Source organism: Cupressus sempervirens, chromosome 4, assembly GCF_028749045.1.
Source record: "Cupressus sempervirens isolate cs-2001-9-10 chromosome 4, ASM2874904v1, whole genome shotgun sequence".
NCBI lineage: Eukaryota > Viridiplantae > Streptophyta > Pinopsida > Cupressales > Cupressaceae > Cupressus > Cupressus sempervirens.
The window spans coordinates 522553431-522575506 of record NC_143121.1 but is presented as its reverse complement, the minus strand read 5'-3'; the positions used below and the strand labels follow the sequence as shown (position 1 = coordinate 522575506).

At 35.9% G+C, this 22076-nt stretch overlaps 1 protein-coding gene across 2 annotated transcripts in view; it reads right to left on the bottom strand.

The window, feature by feature from the left end:
- Window positions 1–8280: 8280 nt before the first annotated feature.
- LOC149562230 (uncharacterized) overlaps window positions 8281–22076 on the bottom strand; it is a 55519-nt gene continuing 41723 nt past the window's right edge. For both annotated transcript variants that reach the window (XM_089825770.1, XM_089825771.1), the window contains exon 3: window positions 8281–8844. In XM_089825770.1, the coding sequence (XP_089681896.1) occupies window positions 8566–8844 (279 nt within the window). In that variant the 3' untranslated portion in view covers window positions 8281–8565. The remainder of the gene's footprint in view (window positions 8845–22076) is intronic.

The window sequence follows — 22076 nt, the reverse complement described above, 5'->3', positions numbered from 1 at the left end:
AAGTGGGGTTGAACTCATTTATATAATATAGTTTCTTCCTCCCGATCTCGCTTCCCCAATTTCTCTTGTAGAATTTCTCCATAACAAAGACCTTTATTTCTTTATTATTTGTGGGGCACATATTGAATTGAATATTCCATTTACTCATCCATTTGATGTTTTTTTGCATCCATGTCCTTTTTCGTGTACATAGTGTGTCACTAAAGACAACTTTAGGCCATCTATCCTCTTCCATTTTTTTGATTCTTTTTAAATAGCTTAGAAGGCGAACCATAGCAAGTGCCTCAATAGGAGCAGCACCCATTTCACTTAGCATGATATCGTATGGAACAGTGCTTTTGATTTTAAACTTTCTTGTGATCAAGCGCTTTTGGATTCCTTCGATTTGTTTTTATTGTGCTATAGTAGTGTTGCTGGCCCATAATTCACACCTGTAAAGAACAACTGGCAGCACAAGAAGACCGAACAAGGTTTGAATAGTTTTCCAATCCCACACTCCACTTCACGGAACCTATTCTGAAGAGCATAAAAAGTCTTCCACCCACCTAATATCCTTTTATACCTACAGCTGGACCAGCTTAGTTTTTTGTTGAAATCGATGCCAAGGTATTTATACTCCGCAACTTCTTCAAGAACACTTCCATTGTAATAAAATTCATGTTGATGCTATTTTTTATTATTAGATAAAATCATAACCTTAGTCTTGTTGATATTGACCTACATCCCCACCATTCTGCAAAAGCGTTCAAGAGAAGATAGATGATCTTGCAAATCGTCGGCAGATTTGGCAATTAAAATGAGATCGTCCGCATATAAGAGCAGCTTTATAACAAATTCACCTAGTTGAATGCCTTCACCCTTTTGCATGTTTAACCAGTCTTCTAGTTTGTCAATATATAAACCAAACAAAGTAGGAGATAAAGGACAGCCCTATTTGACCCCAATATTGCTCCTAAAACATTCTGAAATGCCATCTAAAGTTCTAATTTTGACTTTCACCTTTTCGTACATCCTATGAACAACAGCTCTGAGATGTATAGGAATCCCCAATTCTTCCATCCTAAACCAAAGCTTGTCTTTGGGACGGTGTCAAAAGCCTTTTTAAAGTCAACAAAGCAACAAAAAACCTCTTCCTTTTTCTCCCACTCTTTTTCAATAATGTGTCTAAAAATGACACAGTGATCCACTGTCGAGTGCTTTGGCCTAAAACTAGGTTGCCCTTTAGCACATTTATGGTTTTCTTCTGCCCATTTGCTGATCCTAGTTTCTATCATGCTGCCAAAAAGTTTAGCAAATAGGGGATTGATCATTATAGTCCTATAGTTGGAGGGATTGTTAACATCACCACTCTTAAAAAGTGGTATTGCAAGGCTGATTGTCCAATCTTTTGGAAACCCTTCTTGGCAGATTTTGTTGAAAATTTCAGTGATGTGTGATGCAAGAGTTTTCATGCCCCACTTCAGATATTTTGCTTGGAGCGCACTAAGGTCTTTTTCTTTACCTCCACCTAACTTCTTAATCCCTATCTCTATCTCTTGCACCATGAAAAGATTTGTATCATCATTGACCAAAGGTGGTTGTCCCACTCCACCCTCTTGTTCATAAAGTTTCTTATCATATTCAAACCATTGGGTGGCAGTAATATTATTTTCAATTTGCTTTCTCCTTGGTTGGAGTTCTTTCCAAAAACGTTTGGAGTTATTTCTGCCTAAGAAAATTAGCTCCTCTCTCCTTGTGAACATAAAATCGATTTTTTTCTTCTTTAGGATCTGTTTGTAGGCCTTAATGTCAAGGTTAGTTTTATTTGATTCCCTTAGGTTTCTCCTAGCCCTCTTGCATTCCTTATCAAACCAAGCATTAGCTAGAAAAAAAATTAGTTTTAGATTTTTTATTTTTTGCACTCTTGCATTTTGAAAGAGCCTCATGAATCAAATTTGATAAATCATGACTGTTAACACCATGTTTATACATAGGGTGTCCCATACAAAGTTTCTCAAGAGTAGCTCTGAAAGTGTTACTATTTTTTGAAGTTAACAAAATTCTACCCTAAGAAGGGGGGTATTGAGGGCCTTGGATTTTTGCCCAATACAAATTTATGTACAGCGGTCTATAATCTGATTTGAGATACCAAATGTGCTCTCCAATTTCAACTTCTTCAATATTTTCATACAAATTATGCGAACAAATTACATAATCTACCACACTTGCCCCGTTGTATGTGTTGCAAGTGAAATTGCCCGACTTAGCCCATATAGCCAAACCATTACAAATTATGAGATCAAATGTGCCACATAGAGTGATCAATTCTCCCCAAAATGATTGCATCCTTTAGCATCTTCGGATATTCTTTCCCATTGATGATTTCTTTCTTCTGTGAGCCAAATAGGGTTATCATTTACTTTGGAGCTGAAAATACTTGCTTGCCAATTTGTTGTCCTAGCATTGAAATCTCCAACAAAAAGAACATCCCCACGTTGCGAAAAAATAGTAACATCTTTCTTTAACGCAACATAGGGGTCATTGTGATCTAAGCCACACTTTTTATAAGTTTTTGATACTTGTGGAGCAAAGTAACAGGCTGCAATCCTGAGAAGAGTGTTATTTTCCACAATTTTGAGTCATATAAATTGTTTATTAGAATCAATCTTTTCCAATTGAATGGCATGAACTTCTCTTTCTTTTACTAGAACCATTATACCTCCATGACTTTTACCATTTCCCACTGCCTCATTCCACACTGCCATCTTCCAGTAGCCTTCAAACAATGGGGTCTTACATCCCTCATGCTCATGTGTCTCTATGAGACAAATAATGTCTTTGCCTTCTACGATAGGCCCTAACCCAGGCCCACGTCTCCACGGATAACCTCTGCAATTCCAACAAACTAAACTTAAGGACGCCTGGGTTAAGCTTGATTGCTATTTGTTTTGATGTGAAAGACTTGAAGTTGAGTTATTATCGCTAAGCGTGATTGCCGATCTTGTTGTATTGTTGCTTGCTAAAGTGTTTGTTGTCACACCTTTGTTGCCTTCTTGCTGCCCTTCATTGGAGCGGTGGCCAAAATGAGCAATAATTGCTTTTCCCTTGAACATCCAAGCTCTCTTACCTTCATTTCTAGTTGTTCTGATTTTTTCCATTTCCATTCTTCTTTCTACTTGTTGTCTCATGGTTAAATCATCCTCTAAAACAAAGCAAGAACCCCTCAAGAGCTATTTTTTGTTAAGTAGATTTTGTTTGTTGCTAATGTTGGGCATGACTACCTTGATTGGCTTATTTCTCTCAGCATGTGGTTTGCCAACCCTCCAAGCTTGGGTTGAGGAGCCAAATGAGTAGTTTAGGAAATTTGCAGTTTAATGGTGCATGGTGTGATGGGTATGTAGGTTTAGGCGTAGAAAGTATATGCATAGCTTAGAAAACTAAATTAATAATGTTAATTAAATGTTTAGGAGTTAGCGATAAGGAAAGACGGTGTAGGTAGTATGGTCTTTGGGTTTTGGGGAAATGTAGTTAGGAAGGATGTTAGTATTAGGAAAGGCATGTTGGGCACGTGAGCCAAGGAGAGAGAATTGGGCACTTGGGAAAGTGGAGTATGGGTTGGTAATAAGTGTAGGGTTGTAATGTTAGGATAAGTGGAGTGTTTTATTATTTATTTAGGATGAGTGTTTTATTTATTAAGGTCTTGTGTTAGGAATACATGTAAGAAAAGGGTTAGTATTGGGTAAAGGAAAAAGGGATTAATATGAAGTGTGGTTAGAAAGGTTTAGGGATGTGGTTAGGAGTAGGTAATGTGCTTAGTGTTATTCATTGATAGTGGAAAGTATAGATGGTACTTGAGATTTTTTTAGACTATTAATTAGTGGTTAGTAAATATTTAGTTGGTTGAGAATTTAGAAAATTGTGTATGTGTGTGGAAAGTATAGATGGTACTTGAGATTTTTTTAGGTTATTAATTAGTGGTTAATAAATATTTAGTTGGTTGAGAATTTAGAAAATTGTGTGCGTGTGCGCGCGCGCGCGCGTGTGTGTGTGTGTGTGTGTGTGTGTGTGTGTGGAAAGTATAGATGGTACTTGAGATTTTTTTAGGTTATTAATTAGTGGTTAGTAAATATTTAGTTGGTTGAAATTTTAGAAAATTGTGTGTGTGTCTGTGTGTGTGTGTGTGTGGAAAGTATAGATTCTACTTGAGATTTTTTTAGGTTATTAATTAGTGGTTAGTAAATATTTAGTTGGTTGAGAATTTAGAAAATTGTGTGTGTGTGTGCTCGCGCGTGTGCGTGTGTGTGTGCGTGTGCGTATGCGTGTGCGTTTGTGCGTGCGTGTGTGTGTGTGAAAAGTATAGATGGTACTTGAGATTTTTTTAGGTTATTAATTAGTGGTTAGTAAATATTTAGTTGGTTGAGAATTTAGAAAATTGTGTGTGTGTGTGTGTGTGTGTGTGTGCGTGCATGTGTGTGTGTGATGATTTTTAATGTACTTGATCTACTATTGAAATTTATTAGATAACAATTAATCATATGATGATCCAAAATCAATTCACCCAAAAATATAAAACTAATGTAATGATGATATAATATGTATTGTATGATATATTTGCTTAGATGCCAATAAGGGTTTATACATATCTATCTTATCATTCATTACAAGATTTGTAATAATTACTTTATGATTTTTAATGTACTTAATCTACTATTGAAATTTATTAGATAACAATTAATACATATGATGATCCAAAATCAATTCACCCAAAAATATAAAACTAATGTAATGATGATATAATATGTATTGTATGATATATTTGCTTAGACGCCAATAAGGGTTTATACATATCTATCTTATCATTCATTACAAGATTTGTAATATGTTTCCTTATTCAAAACTTAACGTCTTTAAATGGGGTAAATCCTATGAGGGTACCAAACCATATAGGATTCAATTTTGTTCCCCTCATTACTTGTATACTCATCTAGTATTGTCATTGTGTTTTAGGACCACTTTAATTCTTCAATTCGAAAGCAAGATTACCTTGCCAATAGGTCATCTATTAATTCACCTATACGACTTGAATCACATCAATTGGGAACTTACGTGGAATGTCACAATGATCTCAATTTTTTTGAAATTACACATGCAACCCAACATACCTTAAAAGAATGATTGCCATGGCTAACCTAAAAGAATTAAAGTTATGCCAATATAACTTAGACCTAAGAATGTTGTTCATGATAGGGTAGGAGTACCCTTGCAGTAATGTTATTATCGGTATAGGATTTGATCAAGATGTTGCTGCTAAGCATACTAGTGCTAGCAGTGTTGCGCCAATTAAGACACTCATAGGGTTGAGCCCTTGAAGTAATGTAAATCTTTATTTTTGAACCATTAAGGTATCACCTTCAATGTGGATAGTGATATTAAGTGTGATGAGTGAGACCCGATATGATAACCTAGTTTGAACATGAGTAAGGTACCTTATTGGTCTACTAATCCATAAACCCTAACTGCAACATGTCTTGTGTGAAAGCAACCTAATTATCTTTCAAAAAAAAAAACAATAGTAGTTGTGTTTTTGCACTCTAAATTGTAGGCATGACAAATTTGAACCAAGAAGGCATGATCAATAAATCAAATTGGAAAACAAAAAACAGATAAAGGGACGTGGAGGGCTATGTGAATTTTTAGTTTTTCAGTTAAGGTAGGTAAAGGCATCATGTGATGAAGAATTACATAGGGCTGACTATACATTTTGCTCACACTTGAACAGACAATTATAATTGAAGATGCAAGATAAAAACTTGTCAAAGGGTCTTTTGTCTGCATGGAGTATCACTTAAGGGGAAGACCTTGAAACGTTTGCAAGATTGCATCCAACATGCAAGCTAAAGATGAGAATGCCAAATGAAAGAGAAACAATGATAAGATAGTTGTCGTCAAGAGTATGCTAGTGTGTGTAGCAAGTTTTGTTATGCTAGAGTGCCATATGTTATGGCAATTTTGATTGAATTGATATGAGTAGCAAAAGCTAAAAAAGTTATATGATAGGGCAACTTTAGATTGCACCAATATGAGTAGCAAAAGCCACATAGTGTAAGATAGGGCCACTTTAGAGTGTGGCAATACAAGTAGCAAAGGCTAGCTAGTTGTATGATAGGGTGACTTAAAATTGTGTAGGCTATCAATTGTTGTATGTTATGATAACTCTGATCACATTGGTACAATAGAAAAGGCTCGATAGCCATGGAATAGGACAAAAGGATCTAATAGTCTGGTGGGTGGACCCCGACAAAGGCAAGAAAATAGTTCAAAAAAATTGAATATACAAAAAAAGGTATAATATAAAGACAATAGGACAATAAGATATAGTTAGCACTTCCTTATAATGGATTGTGTTGCTCAAAGGGGAACATGAGACACTGACATGTCAACATAACAAGATGTTTCCGTGGAATGTCACCCCACAAGAAGTGACACATGAGATCCACAACATTCTAACAAGCAAGTATAAACGAGGAGATCAAAGTATTCAACATCACAATCCATAAGAGTCAAATGATATATGATTTATGACTACTTATCGATATTTTATCAAGGCTAAAGTGTCTAGATCTGAAGAAGAGCACATGAAGCCAACGAAAAATAAAATTCAAGCCAAACTAGAGGAGGGCCTAAATACCCCTAACACTTTGTATTATCTCCAAATGTTGAAATTCAATATACAAAAAATAGAATATGATAACAAAAAAGGAAGTTTATCACATAACACACTTTGTCTTGACGTCCCAAGAGCAAGAGTCCTTCAAAGGGGCAAAACATTTAAAGACAAACAGAAGGGAACACAAACAAACACACTCTTATCTATAAACGTAGAAGCAATTGACTCACAAATCATCCCCCTATAAATCATCCTCCTCCCAATCTTGATCATACGAGGGGGAGGTCAACAGTATAGTAGAATGAAAACTACAACAACCCAAAGTGCCTCACCAACAACTAAAGTCAATTATGAAGTTGTTTTGGCATTATCATCCAATAGCTCAACCAAGGCAAGTATGAGGGATCATGTGAAGATAGACATCAACATCAAAATCTACTAAAGTGAATTAAACATTCATGTCTCATAGAATGTAGGCGACACAACCTAAGACAAAGTTGGAGGAGGTGCACCTTTGACCTTTGCGAAAGACGTCGTGACAAACTTGGAAAAAGTTGGAGCTTGCTTCACTATAAGCATAGAAAAGGAAAGAATGTTTGTTGAAGCAAACTTGCAATGAAAAAACTCAAGTAGGGGGGCCTACTCAAAACTTTCTAGTGAAGGATGGAGGGGATAGTCTTTGATCCGCTATAGTAAGCCTAAGAACCTTGAGGAAGCTAGAATGGTGTTCAACAAGTTGTGCAAGTTGGCTTGACACATCTATTAACACTTGTGTATACAACCTATTTATAGGTTTAGCAAATGTCAGTATATAAAGCAACAATGCAATCAACAAAGGCTCTTCAAAAGAAGAGATGAATACTTGGACACACTTGGTGCAAGACTTAATAGTCACTCTTGGAGCAATAGGAAGCAAAAGAGGATGTGATTGGATAGGAGATAGATGTAGCAAGAGCTAAAGCAAGAGTTTGAGCAAGAGTGGGAGACAAACAAAAGAAGTGAGGATTCGGTCTTCATCTTCACGATGGCCTCACGTTACAAAGCCCTAGCTTGTCAATGGCACTTACACTCATACACAATTGGTTTTGACAAAGGTTCAAACCAAGACAAGAGGTCTGCAAATGCATTGACCACTCCGATGGAGTAGGATGTATGCATCCCTTTTAGTGCACCAAAGTGTTCCACTCTTAAATGTAGATAATACTTGGAATGATCAAAGAATATGATTAAATGGTGTGCAATGAATAAATTGAATGCCTTCACACTTAAGGACATAACAATATATATTGTACAAATTTGTATCTAGTTGACCCTATTAACCAAATATGAAAGATACAAGTTTGCAATCAAAGTCAAGCTCAATCATAAAAGAGGTCAAATGAGTGTCCAAATCAAATACATGAAAAATACGTGCAGATATAGGTATGATAAATGGATAAAGAAAATTAATCAGGGAATCAAACATTATTTGAGGTAAATAATGTGTAATGGATATGTAGGTAATATAAGGCAATGGACTCAATTTCTTTGAAAAAAACTTATCATTTATCAATGTATAAATACATTTTCCTCATAATAAGCCAAAAACTAAATAAATGATACAATGTGAAAATTTCACCAATACACAATAGCTGTTGGAAACAAATTTAACCATCTCCTAAATATATATTATATGATATATCTAAATTCGAAGCTTTCAACAACTTTCAGATGGATTCTAGCTCTCTTTGCCTTTGTTAAGACAGGACCTCTAAAAACGTGACAATGATATGCAACTTTGCAAGTAAAATAGTATATCAGGTTTTTAAAATTGTAGATTGCACCCTCTTAATATTTACTAGAAATTGTAATATGGTCACAGTTTTTGAATCCAAACTTAATCGACTGATGCATCATTGACAGCAATTTACAAACTAATATTATAGAGAGGAATAGAGTGGAACACCAGGGAGAGTCGCACCACCATCAACAATAAATATATTTCCTGTTATATATGCAGAGGAGTCACTAGCTAATAGATATACAATAGAGGTCATTGCTGGATCTATCTGTCCCCAGGTTTTTAGAGGGACGGTCCTTTCTGCTACCTTGTTGAGCCAATCTTTCTCCATCAGCCCAGCAGTTATTTCAGATCTGAAAAGTCCTGGTGCAATGGAATTAACCCGGATGTTGTACTTTCCAAGCTCCAATGCCATAACCTGCAAATTAAAAGCAAAATGAATATCATGCAACAAAATTTTAAAAATTGAAAAATAATCCTTTGATGTAGTTCATAACCCTTAAACAGCAAGTGTCATAGGGTCACAGTGTTTAAATTGATAACACAAGAAAAGAGGATGCTGGGATTGCAGCCTTAACATAGAGCAACAACATATACAGATACGGAAATGGCTACCGACACACCTATATGGCTTATGAACTTTCCATTGTTGGAAAAAGGATTATTTCAATAATCAAGATGAATAATGGATCCAATTAAAGCTGACTCGCTGCAAGAAGATCAACTATAGTCTATCACTATATTGCCAACATGTACAGGCTACAGCATATAAAATCAATTGTTTAAATATAGCGAACTAAATTAAAACTTTCAAGAATTCGTAAAGTCGTGCAAAACAATTTCATTATAAGGATTCATCAGTATCCACTTTTTAAATTGAACTGCGTAAAAATGAGAATTGTCAGTTACGGAATTCAAACCTCCAACTATGACATTCCAATTTCAAAAGTTTTCTTGTATTTGTAACAATGGACAAACAACCTTATTTTAGCTTGTTTACATTTTGGGATTTTCACTGTTTAGCATTTAATTCATCATTAGGATAACCAATTTCATGATTAGTCACTACATTAAAGGTGTGTTCTTATATACATTGTTAGTAATCACAAGGTATGGGAGCCCACAAAGGCCCCACGCACCACTAAACATTTGTTAGTATAACAAAGAAACAACAATCTTAAGATATCTACCCCACTGGGCAAATAGCGCAGAACGTTTGGTATAGTGGTTGAGCTTGAGGTCATGGGTTACCCCCATGGTCTCGGATTCGAGACCGCCTCAGGTTTGAATGGTATGCATGTGCTACAGGCATGTGTGCATGCCCCGGGGGTACTAGTTTCGCCCCGCTCGCCCCAAATGGGCTGCTGGGCGAGTACTGGAGACACCCCCTTGGTTTAAAATATATATATAAACACACACACACCCCACAGGACTTTTCACTCTCTAAAATCTTCTGGAGCATGTGATGTACTATAAATTACAGTCATCTTACGATTATTATCACTGTAGGACCAATCCAAATTTTAAACCATCTTTTATTTTCTTAGGCTCTTTAGTGTTCTTTATTAGAATTTTTCTTTTTGTGGAATTTTTTCCTTGTCCCATACTATAATGACCACTGTCGATTCTCTTTTCATCAGTTTAATGGCTCTTCCTTGTGTACGTCGTAATAATCACACGATAAGGGAACTCCCCAAGTACACAAGCAACTTTTACAATGGGGAACGATTGATTTTTATAAGAAATGCCCAGCTTTGGGTTTCTGCCCTCTAACCTCTTTCCCAATTGGCAAAATTTATGGAGCATGCAATACCTAATTATTGTCTAGACTCTAAAATTTTACTATGAGGAACCAAACCCAATCTTTTTGATGAGTCAATTGCTAAATATTCGTAGTAGCTAAGTGTTTTATAGCGCAGGCGTAATATCATAAAATATTATGTTTGCATGGGTACTATATTGGTTTGAAAACAGAGTAGTTGCCTACAACTAGCCCAAGTGCATATATAGGAACAACTTATCTTACATTTACTAAAGAATCACATCAGTCTTTCCCATTGTTACAGTCAACCTCCATCTGGGAAAACCCTAAATGATTTTATCATGTTCCAATAAGAGAGAGGATAAAATAAGCTTCATTTTCACCTCAACGCCTTATTCATCTCCTAAAGCACAATACTAATCAACGATTCGTTAACTAAATTTCTTACAAGCCAAAGTATACACACAATTGCACAGTGCCCGGTTGGGCTCAAAATAGTTTACATTTCCATTTGCAAAAAATTACCCAATCAACACTGTGTAGTCACCAAAATCAATGGCAACAATATAACAAACAAGCACTAAAGCATTTAAAAATCATTGACAGACAGAGAAGGCCATGCACACAAAACATGGGGATTTGATTCCCAAGAATAGACATGATGTAAGTGTCAAGTTTTAGCATCCAGGCCAATGGTAGTTCAAATATGTGACAGGCAAAGTGTAATGTCCCCTTTTTGGGACATTAGAAAATTTAAAGACATATTCATATAATATTAAAATTGACTATGAAAGTGTGGATTAAAATTATAAAAGGCCTGATGGAGCCTGAAAATTTTGTGCCTCCATTTATGAGATTATGTTCAGGAACATTTATTTCACTGTTCTGAATGTTTCAAGAAAATTCTGATTGCTCATAATTTTTTATTCTTCAAATAACAAAATATTCGGTAATTTTATTTAGCAGCGGCAGAGAGAGTCAGATCTTGTCTAATGTGATAAGCCACGTACTTAATTATGTTTGAATCTGCAGATTACAGTCACACTGAGCAGATTCAATCATCATATTATGTTCAACAATGTATATTACCTCTGAATTATTTCTGGATTATGTTAGGAAGTGTATGAATTTTAATTATCATTTGTTGAAGTGCCTAAGTGAAGAAGGTATCAACATTTGGCAATCTTCAGTCTGGCTGTTTGTGCTTATAGATTTGATCTTGATTTGGAGTATTTTTTTCAAAGTACCATATTGTCTACACAAGATTCTCCATTCAGTGATGCTATGGATACCAACTGGAGCGATTCAATCAACACTCTGCACTTAGTCATAAAGTGAGTCTCAATCTCAGGGCAGTCAATAAAGTTGGGCATAATACAGGTTGGAAAGGGCACATTTGATGCAGAAGCATCTTGGGTTCGCTTGCAATCCTGCATGTTTGAGAGGGATTTTGGTTAAGGGTTATGGAGCTTGGTGAATACTGGTGCTCGGCTTACACTAGGAGCTCGGCATGGTCTAGGAGCTCGGCATGGTCTAGGGAGCTCGGCATGGTCTGAGAATTTGGTGTCTGTTTCAGGCTGTATAACTAATTTTTCACAATGTGTTAAAAGATGAAAATTTCAGAGATTGAAGAGGGCCTAGATTTCTACCTACAGTTCAAAGCTCGAGCTCTAATTCATTCGGAGCTAGGAGATATCGCAATTTTACTAAGACATCAATTTTGGGAATTTAATTGTTGTAGGAGGCCGACTTTGGCATTTAATTTATGTATTTGCATTTAATTTGTGTTCTGGGCCAACTTGTGGCTTAGATTGGTATAAGTAGGGGTTATTGGGAAGTCTTTAGTCATTAATCATCCATCTAGGAGAAGTAGAGAAGCTTGGAAGAGTGAATTTTGAGAAGGGCTAGTAGCTGCGGCTTGGAAAATAAGGAGATTGCTTGGTGGGCTTGCGAGCACAAGTTTAGATCTCCCTTGGAGGTTTCTACCAGAGTGTAATCTGGACTAGCTTGGGTTTGGGATTGGATCTTGAGGGATCTTGTAGAACTATTACTTGCTTTGTATTTGGCCATAACCGGAAAGGACTTACAGCCCGGCACATTGCATGTAATCAGTTATATTTTATGAATATATTATTGTGATTTAGTATCAGATCTTGTGTTATTGCTCCTTGTTTGTTGTGTTTCCGCTGTGTGGTTTTATAGCTAGGGGCTAGGACATCTCCTTTGGGGATTCTCCTGCCTTGCACTGCGTCAACATTAGTATTCAAAGACATAAAAATGAAAAATAAAGAAGCAAAATGGCATTCTTATTTGAAGTTCCAGAGTACTGAATAATCATTGATTGGTAATCAAATTCACGTTGAACCTATTCAAGCATAATGATGGAATGTTTAGAGCGTACAGGGAGCATAGGATGAGATACTCCGGAAACATATTAGCTTTTGCAGTCATCAAGAGTTTTCTGCAGTAATGGGAGATTATATTGGCAAAACAAAGCCCGCTATTACTGTCAACAATCAAATTTGAGCCAATTTCGGATTTCACAGATGCAGTCTTAAAAGTACCTTGTGCTTTCAAAGAGATATACTCTTCATTTATATGCACGTGAATGAAGATGTTCGAACAACAGGAAGAGTCTAAGTAACAGCCTAAGATGACTCGCATGCCCAGAATGAGATAGTATTGATATCCATGGTGAAATAATTCTAGTTTTGTAAACCTATCGTACTTGCGAATTTAAGAAATGAATCATGGTACATAGCAGAATTTTTGGTGCCCAGGTTTCACTAGATCGCTTAGGAAGAGGATTTATTATTTGTAATTGATATCTAACGATTTCTTGTGCTTGATTGCAGGTTCGGGATACATATCAGAAGTTTGATCAAGCATGATGGAAAAACACCTGAGTTCGAAAACATATGCTTGAGAGGAGGGCATGATGAATTTTTTGACGCCGGTTAAAAATACCTGCTCCAAGTCATGACCACGACGGCTTTAAGATCAGGAATCTATGTTCAATCTGAGTATTGTGCAATCTGGATAAAGATGCTTTTCAAAGGATAGAAGATTGTGCAGAGAAGCACCCACGAGAATGAGAGAATGCATCCAATGTTATAAGCCGCAAGAAAGATGTAGCTGCCGGTTATAATTAAGTAGTCTTAAAATCATATTAATATTAAATAAATACTGGTTAGTTTTTTATGAAGGGGTGGGAACTTTAGAAGGAAACTAATACTCCTTGTTGCCTTATAAATATATGAGATGTAAAACACAATGGACAATTCATATTCGTATTTTTTTAATTTTATATATTGAAGCACTATGATAGATTATATTCTTTTATTGGTGGAGAAATGAAATTTTGAACAAAGCCCATGGATTGAATTACGGAGCAAATTTATATGCGATTCCGGAATTGAGATGCAATAAATAGATCATCTGTAAGGAGTGTCTTTATTGTGATTTTATTTCTGGCATAGTTATTTATTTTAAATTTTGGAGTTTTAATTTATTATTAAGTTGTGTCCTTTATAAATATTTTTTATTAATTTCTATAAATATTTTAATATTCAGATAAGTGGACTGGGTCATTGTTGCATTTTAAAACTTGATAAACATAGATATTGTGAAATTTTTTAATTGTTTTCATATTTATGTCTAGTTTGTCTCCGCAGGAGTTAAAGTCCATCCTAGACTAGTTTAAAATTGTGTTCATATAATTGACTTGTTGCGCCTGAATTGTTAAATTTGTTTATAGTTTAAATATATTGAATTTTATAAAGTTGTATGTTTCAACTTATAATATTGACTCTGATTGCCCATTTAATTAAGCATTGATTTTTTATTCTTGATTCATAATCCATATGCTAGCAACTGTTTCATTTCTTTCCATTGAGGAAATATTATATTCATCTATTGCAATCATCTATAATAATCACTTTTATTTTAAAAAACTCTCATATATTCTTTTATTATTCTTAATTTGTAATTCACAAATTTGAAGTTTTCTATATTTCTTGCCATTAGGAAAACTTTCATTGTATCTATGTTTTAACAGATCTTCTTTAAGCATCTTGGATATAAGATTGTTGTCCAGGATCAAGTACACCCACCTCGATTTTGTAGAGCCGGAAGCGCAGGGGATTTGGATCGCATCAATCAATCTCGTTAAGTTGGCCTTAATTGGTTGGGTATCCCAGCATCGAGCAAGCAAGGCACGTAGGATTCCAATCTGCGGTTTTGGGAACCAACAAGGTCAACTTAATAGTATGAAGTGGGCTAAAAGTGACAAGGAGGGATAAGACAAAAAGACAGGAAGGGAACCGGAGAGTCACAACTATGAGGATTAAAAGGAGAAGAGGCTCATTCATTTGGCATGCTTGGTTTATGATTCAGATTTCAATTTCTCTCTTGCAAGAGTCATTCAGAAAGCTTCAGCTTTCAGTCAGTGTGAGGACATAGCCCCTTGCGCTGGTAGACAATGAACGTAAACCCATTGTCCATGGAGACATCACATTAGGTGTCTCGCATGTGCTTACAGGTTTTTCCCTTAGTATTCCAATCTGGCTGTAAAACTGTGTTTAAGATATGATTTTTGAATACTGGTTATTGTATTGTTGAGGTATAATGTAGTAACATGTTTTAACATACTTTATGAGAATTTACTGGTTTTATATTGTTGGTTTGTAATGCATTTTCATATGTTAGAGCTCTGAATATTATATTGAGGATGAAACCGGGTAAATATCTATTAAGGCTATTTCAGTGGTATTAGAGCTAGTCTTCCTGCCAGCCTGTGATGTTATAATAGAGACAATTTTTTGTAAGGATTTATCAAAAACATTTCAAGCTGAGAGGAAATATTTGGAGTTTACGAGATTGAACTTTGGGCATACATTGGTTGGGGTCCATTTACTTAGAATACTGGAAAACCATTACAAATGGTGTGAATGGAGTAATGGGTGTTTGATATGTTAGGGTGTGATTTATCATAATTCTGGAGCCCATATTCAATAGAGAGCAGTCTTTATTAATGTCTATGGTGGGAATTTCATTCTAGAAGTTGTGAATTCTTAAAGAGTGTAAGATTTTTATGAGGCCTTGCTTTATATCAGAATATTGTTTTTGAATACAACAGATGAGTTCCTGTTGGAGACTATGGTCGAAAATCTTAAGTGAACAAACACAGAGGTGCCATGGCAAATAGCATTTGTTGTTGCAGGAGTGAAGATTCTTCTAGTTGTTGAAGAAATAAGACTAAGTCTACCATAATATCAAACCTAGCGAGGTGAGATTATTCAGTGAGATGAATAATTACACAATGCAAAGTTCCTATCAAGCGTTCATTATATGATATCCTTCTACAAAGGTCCCGTGAGGAAGAAATTGACAGCCCTTCCATTTCCTTCCGAGCGATGCAATACTAGGAGAATAAGATAGAAATCAGGTGTGAGCAAAGGGGCAGCTCACCTAAGCAAAATCTGACTGACAAGGTGAGACGAAAGTGTTTTACAATAACAATTGGTAGTGGTGTGTGCATTTGTAGAGAGAACTTTTGCCAGGCTCAACAACTACTGTTGAGTTGAATGAGCAGAATACTAAGTATCAATAGTCACAGGAACCATAAGAGGAGACGCTACGGTTTTTGTGGCAGCCTTTTTTTTGCTAATGCAAGACTTGTTGAAGCATTAAAATACCATTGTCAGAAATAGGCAATTAACCTACAGTATTGTCGACAGCCCAAGGAGATACGAATAGTGTTTGGAAGAATCATTTGTAACTTTCGCAAATATTGAAGTGATGTGATTTTTAAAGATTTAAGCTCGTGAAATACAATTGTAGACTATAGAAATATTTGATCTCAAAACTATAGTACGAGAAAATATGCGCCCTCCACATTATTGACAAGGAGATTTTTCACACGATTTGTGAAACAAAAACTAAAGTATAGGAAGTACGTGTCACTTTGAATTAAGGAAGAAATACTATAGTTGGGGAAAAGAATTAAATTTTGAAGTTGAGCATTATTAATTGATTTGCTGGAAAAACATTTTGGCAAAATGATTATAGTCATATCCAATTCGATAGCCAAAGATTAGAGTGGAAGTTACAAGGAATTATTTGGTATACCCTCCACAATACTTTGGAAGGTGAATAGTTATATGGTGCGATAAATTGTCAGGCATCTCTATTATGCGATATCATTTCTGGAAAATCAAGTTACAAGCGGCGACATGAATCAATCTCTCTTCTTGGCCTAGTTGAAGGCAGTAACACTCATCTTCCACAGGTTGTCACATGATGCCTGAATAGTGTGATATATCTCAGAAATGCTAGAATATTAAAAGTGTTGAATGTCTCCTGAACATAGGTGTTACCAGGGGGAAGGTGTCAAAAGGTCTTGCAGAACGATGAAGTGTCAGAGTCCTCTCCAGCCATTTTGTCCGCTGTTTTTGGTGCTCGATCAAGAGGCAAAGTTTAGAAATTTTAGTCATGGGAAGAAATATTGTAAAGCAATTAAATTAGCTCGAGGGCCGACCATGTGGTTTGGCATGAATATATTTTAGGGACTATATAGTCATAGGCTATTTTAATTTCATTTCCGTCAAGAAGGGCCACATGAAAGGGGTGTATCCCCAATCAGATGAAGTGTGTGCCTGTGTAGTAACATGTGGGTTATGCCCGGGCTGAATACTGTCATCCAAGAAATTGTATGTGGACAATGGTATATGTATGGGGTTAGAGATATCATTGGGATTGAGGCTGGATAGAGTAGTATTGTACGCTTGCAATATCATTTCTTTAACACCTAAAGTGATCAATCTCAAGGATACCACGAAAGGCTTTATAGTTATAAAAGTAGATCAAAGCTAGAGTATAAGAAGGGGCGTGTGTGTCTAGTATTTGTTTATGCATATATCATGGAGGCTAACTGAATGCACACTCAATACTAGATTTTGGAGGGGAAGAAATTAACATAAAGGTTGTGTGAAAGGAAAAACTCCAAAACATATGGTCGGGGAAAAGATTCTCACATTTAAATAAACATTGAAATCTCGACAAAATCTCAGGTAAAATCACATGTCCATTGGGGTGAAAACTACATAGGGAATCACTGACTACAGGACTTCATAGTTGTGGCAGGAATTTGTGAAGGATTGAACTACAAGCTATAGGAACTTCCTATTGGCCTCTAAGTATAACGCAAGTTGGGCACTTGATCCTAGAGGAATCAAAATATATTTATTTTTTACATTCCGACTATATTGTCCGATATTCATATAACTGCTCCAGCTATTTGTGAGAATTAACTCAAATTAGTTTGATTCAGATTTTTGCATTGATCAACATTATTTATAGTATTTCAAGGCAGCAAGCAAGCTTATTTCAGAGAGGTTATTACAGTAGCGATCTTCGAAGGAAGTGTGGATCAGATTGGGATCGTTTTTGGTCCTAGAAAACAGAACAATGGAAGATCTAGAAAACAACGTCTTTTCAGCGGAATTTAACAATACATTCAATGGCCCTCAGCTAAGAAACTTGCAAAAAGAAAAACAAGTGGGTCAGCTATACGTACTTGGGTTGCAATTAGAACAAATGGAATCTTCAAATGATGTTCTCTCCAAATTGGAAGAGATAGAAACTTATTTGATCAATGTAGAGCAGGCAGATTGTAGAATCTTAAATTGGGCTTTATAACCTTCAATGGTGACCTTGGTCTAGCCCAGGTTTATAGAGCATCCAGATAAGCAGGTTAGCCTTGTGGTTGCTTCTTGTCTCAATGAGATTATGTGAATAACATCTCCTACAACATCCTACAATGATGTGGTGTTGAAGAAAGTTTTGCAGCTAGTAGTGAACCTGAAGGGTCTACAAGTTAAAGGAATTCCTATGAGGCAAGAACAAATTTTCTTGACATGTGAGGACACTAGTACACCCAATCATGTTTGTGGGAATCGTAAATACGAAGAGGAGGCTAAAAAATTTCAGACCAACACAGGGAAGAGTGTGGATAAGATGATTTCAATTGTGGATAAGGAACATACAAGTTTCTACGTTGGTGATTTGAAGGTTAGCCTTGACAAACATGTTGATCAAGTTGGTTGTACTCGAAGTAACGACATGTTGAAGTCTTTGAATGATGAACCATATGTGAGGACACTAGTACACCCAATCATGTTTGTGGGAATCATAAATACGAAGAGGAGGCTAAAAAATTTCAGACCAACACAGGAAAGAGTGTGGATAAGATGATTTCAGTTGTGGATAACGAACATACAAGTTTCTACGTTGGTGATTTGAAGGTTAGCCTTGACAAACATGTTGATCAGGTTGGTTGTACTCGAAGTAACGACATGTTGGAGTCTTTGTATGATGAACCATATGTTTCTTATACGCATGATATTAATAAACAGTCCAAGATGACACTACGAGACGATGAGTTGTATCAACATGACAACAATGAGATGCATCTCTTAAAAAACCAACTGAAGGTTAGTGAAGACATGGTTGTGACATCTTTGGTACGTTATGACAGCACTCACGGGATGGTGGAGAATCTCCATAGGAAGGCTCAAAAGGGAGTGGAAGGAGATTTGCTTGTTGCTGATTTGCAGGTAGTCAAAACAGCCCTTGAATCTATGAAATCAGATTATTTATGTTTGCTTTCCAATAGGGATGATATTCTTAAGGTTATTGGGATATATGTTGATCAGTTAAATAAAGAATGGAATGAGATTATGGAACTCAACAAGGAGCTTAAGTGTGCTCATGAGGCATTGGATGATACTCAGATTTCTCTTCAGGAAGCAGAAAATCAGGTTAGGATCACGAATCATTTTCAGGAACATGAGGGTAAAGAGAGGCAGGAGTTTTTCCAAGAAGTAATTGATGAACTTGATAATTCAGAAGACTTATGACTTGGATAGTTGCCCCAAAAGACCGAGTACCAAAACATCAGATCACACTCAGCTTGCAAGTAACCCATGTTTGAATTAGATGCCGATTGGGCTTCCGATAATCCCCTTTTTGAGATAAACGAGGTAACTCTTTTTGATTGTCATGAAGAGGATAATCTTGACTTAAGAATATTGGACCCAAATACAATTCCTAGCAGTGAATCTTGGTCACAAGATTGGTGTGGTGAATTGACTACGATCGCTCATCCTTTGATCAGCTCAAATATGGTTGCTGACTTCAACCCATATAGGAGTTGGATGGGTTTCATACATCAGTCATTGAATAGATTTTGGTGGAGTATTAATGAGAGTTATGTTTCAATCATAGGGGATGGTTTTTCAACTTCATTCTTATTCATAGCACCGATGTACTTAGGGGTTCTCTAGATTGATGATGACAATAGGGTATTTGATGTGCCCATGATGTTGTTTTCAGCTTTTGAGCAGCTTGTTTCTTACACAACTATTTAGGTTGGGTGGTCACCATCTACTGGGTTATACATAGCTCCTTGATACATTTCTACCTCATCATATCCACTGGTCATGACAACAGGGTTTGGGATCCAGGTGTTATCCATATGTATCTATGGCATTTTGAGGATTTTGTTGTAGTTCTACACATTTTGAGACTAGATGCAATGATGTTCAGAGTTGTACGGCCTAGAGATACAGTGATACTTCATAGATTAACATGGGATCCAAGAATCTGGCTGATGGAAAGGTTGCATTTTGACATCTTGCTTCGCAGTGTGGCAGGATTTGTTTTCAGATTTGGCTCTAGAGCTACCTACAAATTCATATGGGATCCTAGTACTGATTGCTTGAGCACAAGCAACCCCAAGGATGGAAGATTTGTAATGTTCCCTTTTTGGGAGATTAGAAAATTTAAAGACATTCATTTAATATTAAAATTGACTATGAAAGCGTGGATTAAAATTATAAAAAGTCAATTTAATATTATGAAGTGGGCTAAAAGTGACAAGGAGGGATAAGACAAAAAGACAGGAAGGAAGTCGAAGAGTCAAAGCTGTGAGGATTAAAAGAAGAAGAGGCTCATTCATTTGGCATGCTTGGTTTATTATTCAGATTTCAGTTTCTCTCTTGCAAGAGTTATTCAAAAAGCTTCAGCATTGAGCCAGCATGAAGACGTAGCCCCTCGTACCAGTAGACAGTGGATGTGAACCCATTATCCATAGAGACGTCACATCAGGTGTCTCGCGTGTGCTTACAAGTTTTTTTCTTAGTATTCCAATCTGGCTGTAAAATTGTGTTTAAGATTGTGGATTTTTGAATACTAGTTATTGTATTGCTGAGGTATAATACAGTAACGCATTTTAAGTTACTTTATGAGAATTTATTGGTTTTACGTTGTTGGTTTGTAACGCATTTTCATATGTTTTGAGTTCTGAATATTATATTGAGGAAGAAAGTGGGAAAATATCTACTGGGGTTATTTCACGAAGCACATCCAATGAATATTTGATGATTGATCACGCATTAGGAAAAACTAAGATATGTGCCAAGACTTAATACATCCTTTCTTTAAATTATAGAAAATGGAGATTTTAACTAGGAATTTGCAGACACTTGATACATCTGCTATATGCTGAAGCTTGCAATTTGCAAGACTTGCCAAAAGGAGAGAGGGCAACTATTAGAAATCTTTGCCATCAAAAAATCAAAACAATCTTTCTGAAGAAGATATCCAAATGTATTGAAATTGCAAAATACATGTATACAACAATCCAAAGTATTTGAATCTGAGATAGTTATGAGAACAAAATCATATCAAGAAAAAAAAATAACTCCTTATAATTAAGTTAGAATGACAAAGCAAGAAACTAACCAAAAACAAGTGAAATATTTCAACTATAATCCTAAAACTTCTAAATGGATCTTCCTGTAGCTACTGCAGATGCATAGTATATAGGCTACCCCATGGAGCAATAACAGCGGCAAGATGTTGACATGAGTCTGCACCTACTGTTAGAATTCTATGATTGTGTCAATTCTAGTGGCTAAATATGACAACTCAGTATTGTCTATTGGTGGTGTTGAAATATGGAGTAGCATTGATGTCACGTTTTGAAAAGCTGATTGATATCATTTGGAGTAATCCATGAGCGCTGGCATCATTATTAAAATTTATAATTAAATTGCCTCACTAATTTTCCCTTATCTCAGCCCAGGAGTCAAAGAGCAGAATCAAAGCTATATAATTGCAACAGAATATGGCTCACTAGAACCAAACAGGTTTACAAATCTAGATTGTCAAGGAGTTTCTGTTGAACCTTATGCAATCATTACAGGTAGAATGGAACCTCCCAAAAGGATGCAAAAAAGGATTATGGAATATTCAATATAGGAGACCATGATTTCCTAGAAAGCCCAAATTGGAAGTTATAGAAACAAAAAAAGGACATCAAACGCCAAATAGAGCAAGAATAAGACGGCCATTTACATAAGTATTCATTGGTTCACCTACCCACAAATCAAAACTAGCATTAAATTAGATGAAGGATATACAAATTTTCACTCAAAAACACCCAAGGTTAAACTGAGAGAGAAATTCTACATGTGCAAGTACAAGATGCTTCATATGCATAAATTTGTACCGTTGACAACACTGCAGATGCATAAATTATTAAGTTGGCCATTTGGATTCACCGGTACAGCAAAATTTTGAAATGGGTTTTCGATTCATCGGTACAAAAGCAAGGTAATATCCATCTATCTATCTAACTATCTATGATCTAAATAGCTAGAATAAGGCAGTCATTTACATATGTAAACATTGGTTCACCTACACACAAATCAAAACTAGAATTAAATGAGATGAAGGATATACAAATTTTTACTCAAAAAACAGATGCATAAATTAGTAAGTTGGCCATTCAGATTCAAGAACCAGGTTTGCTGGTACAGAAAAAA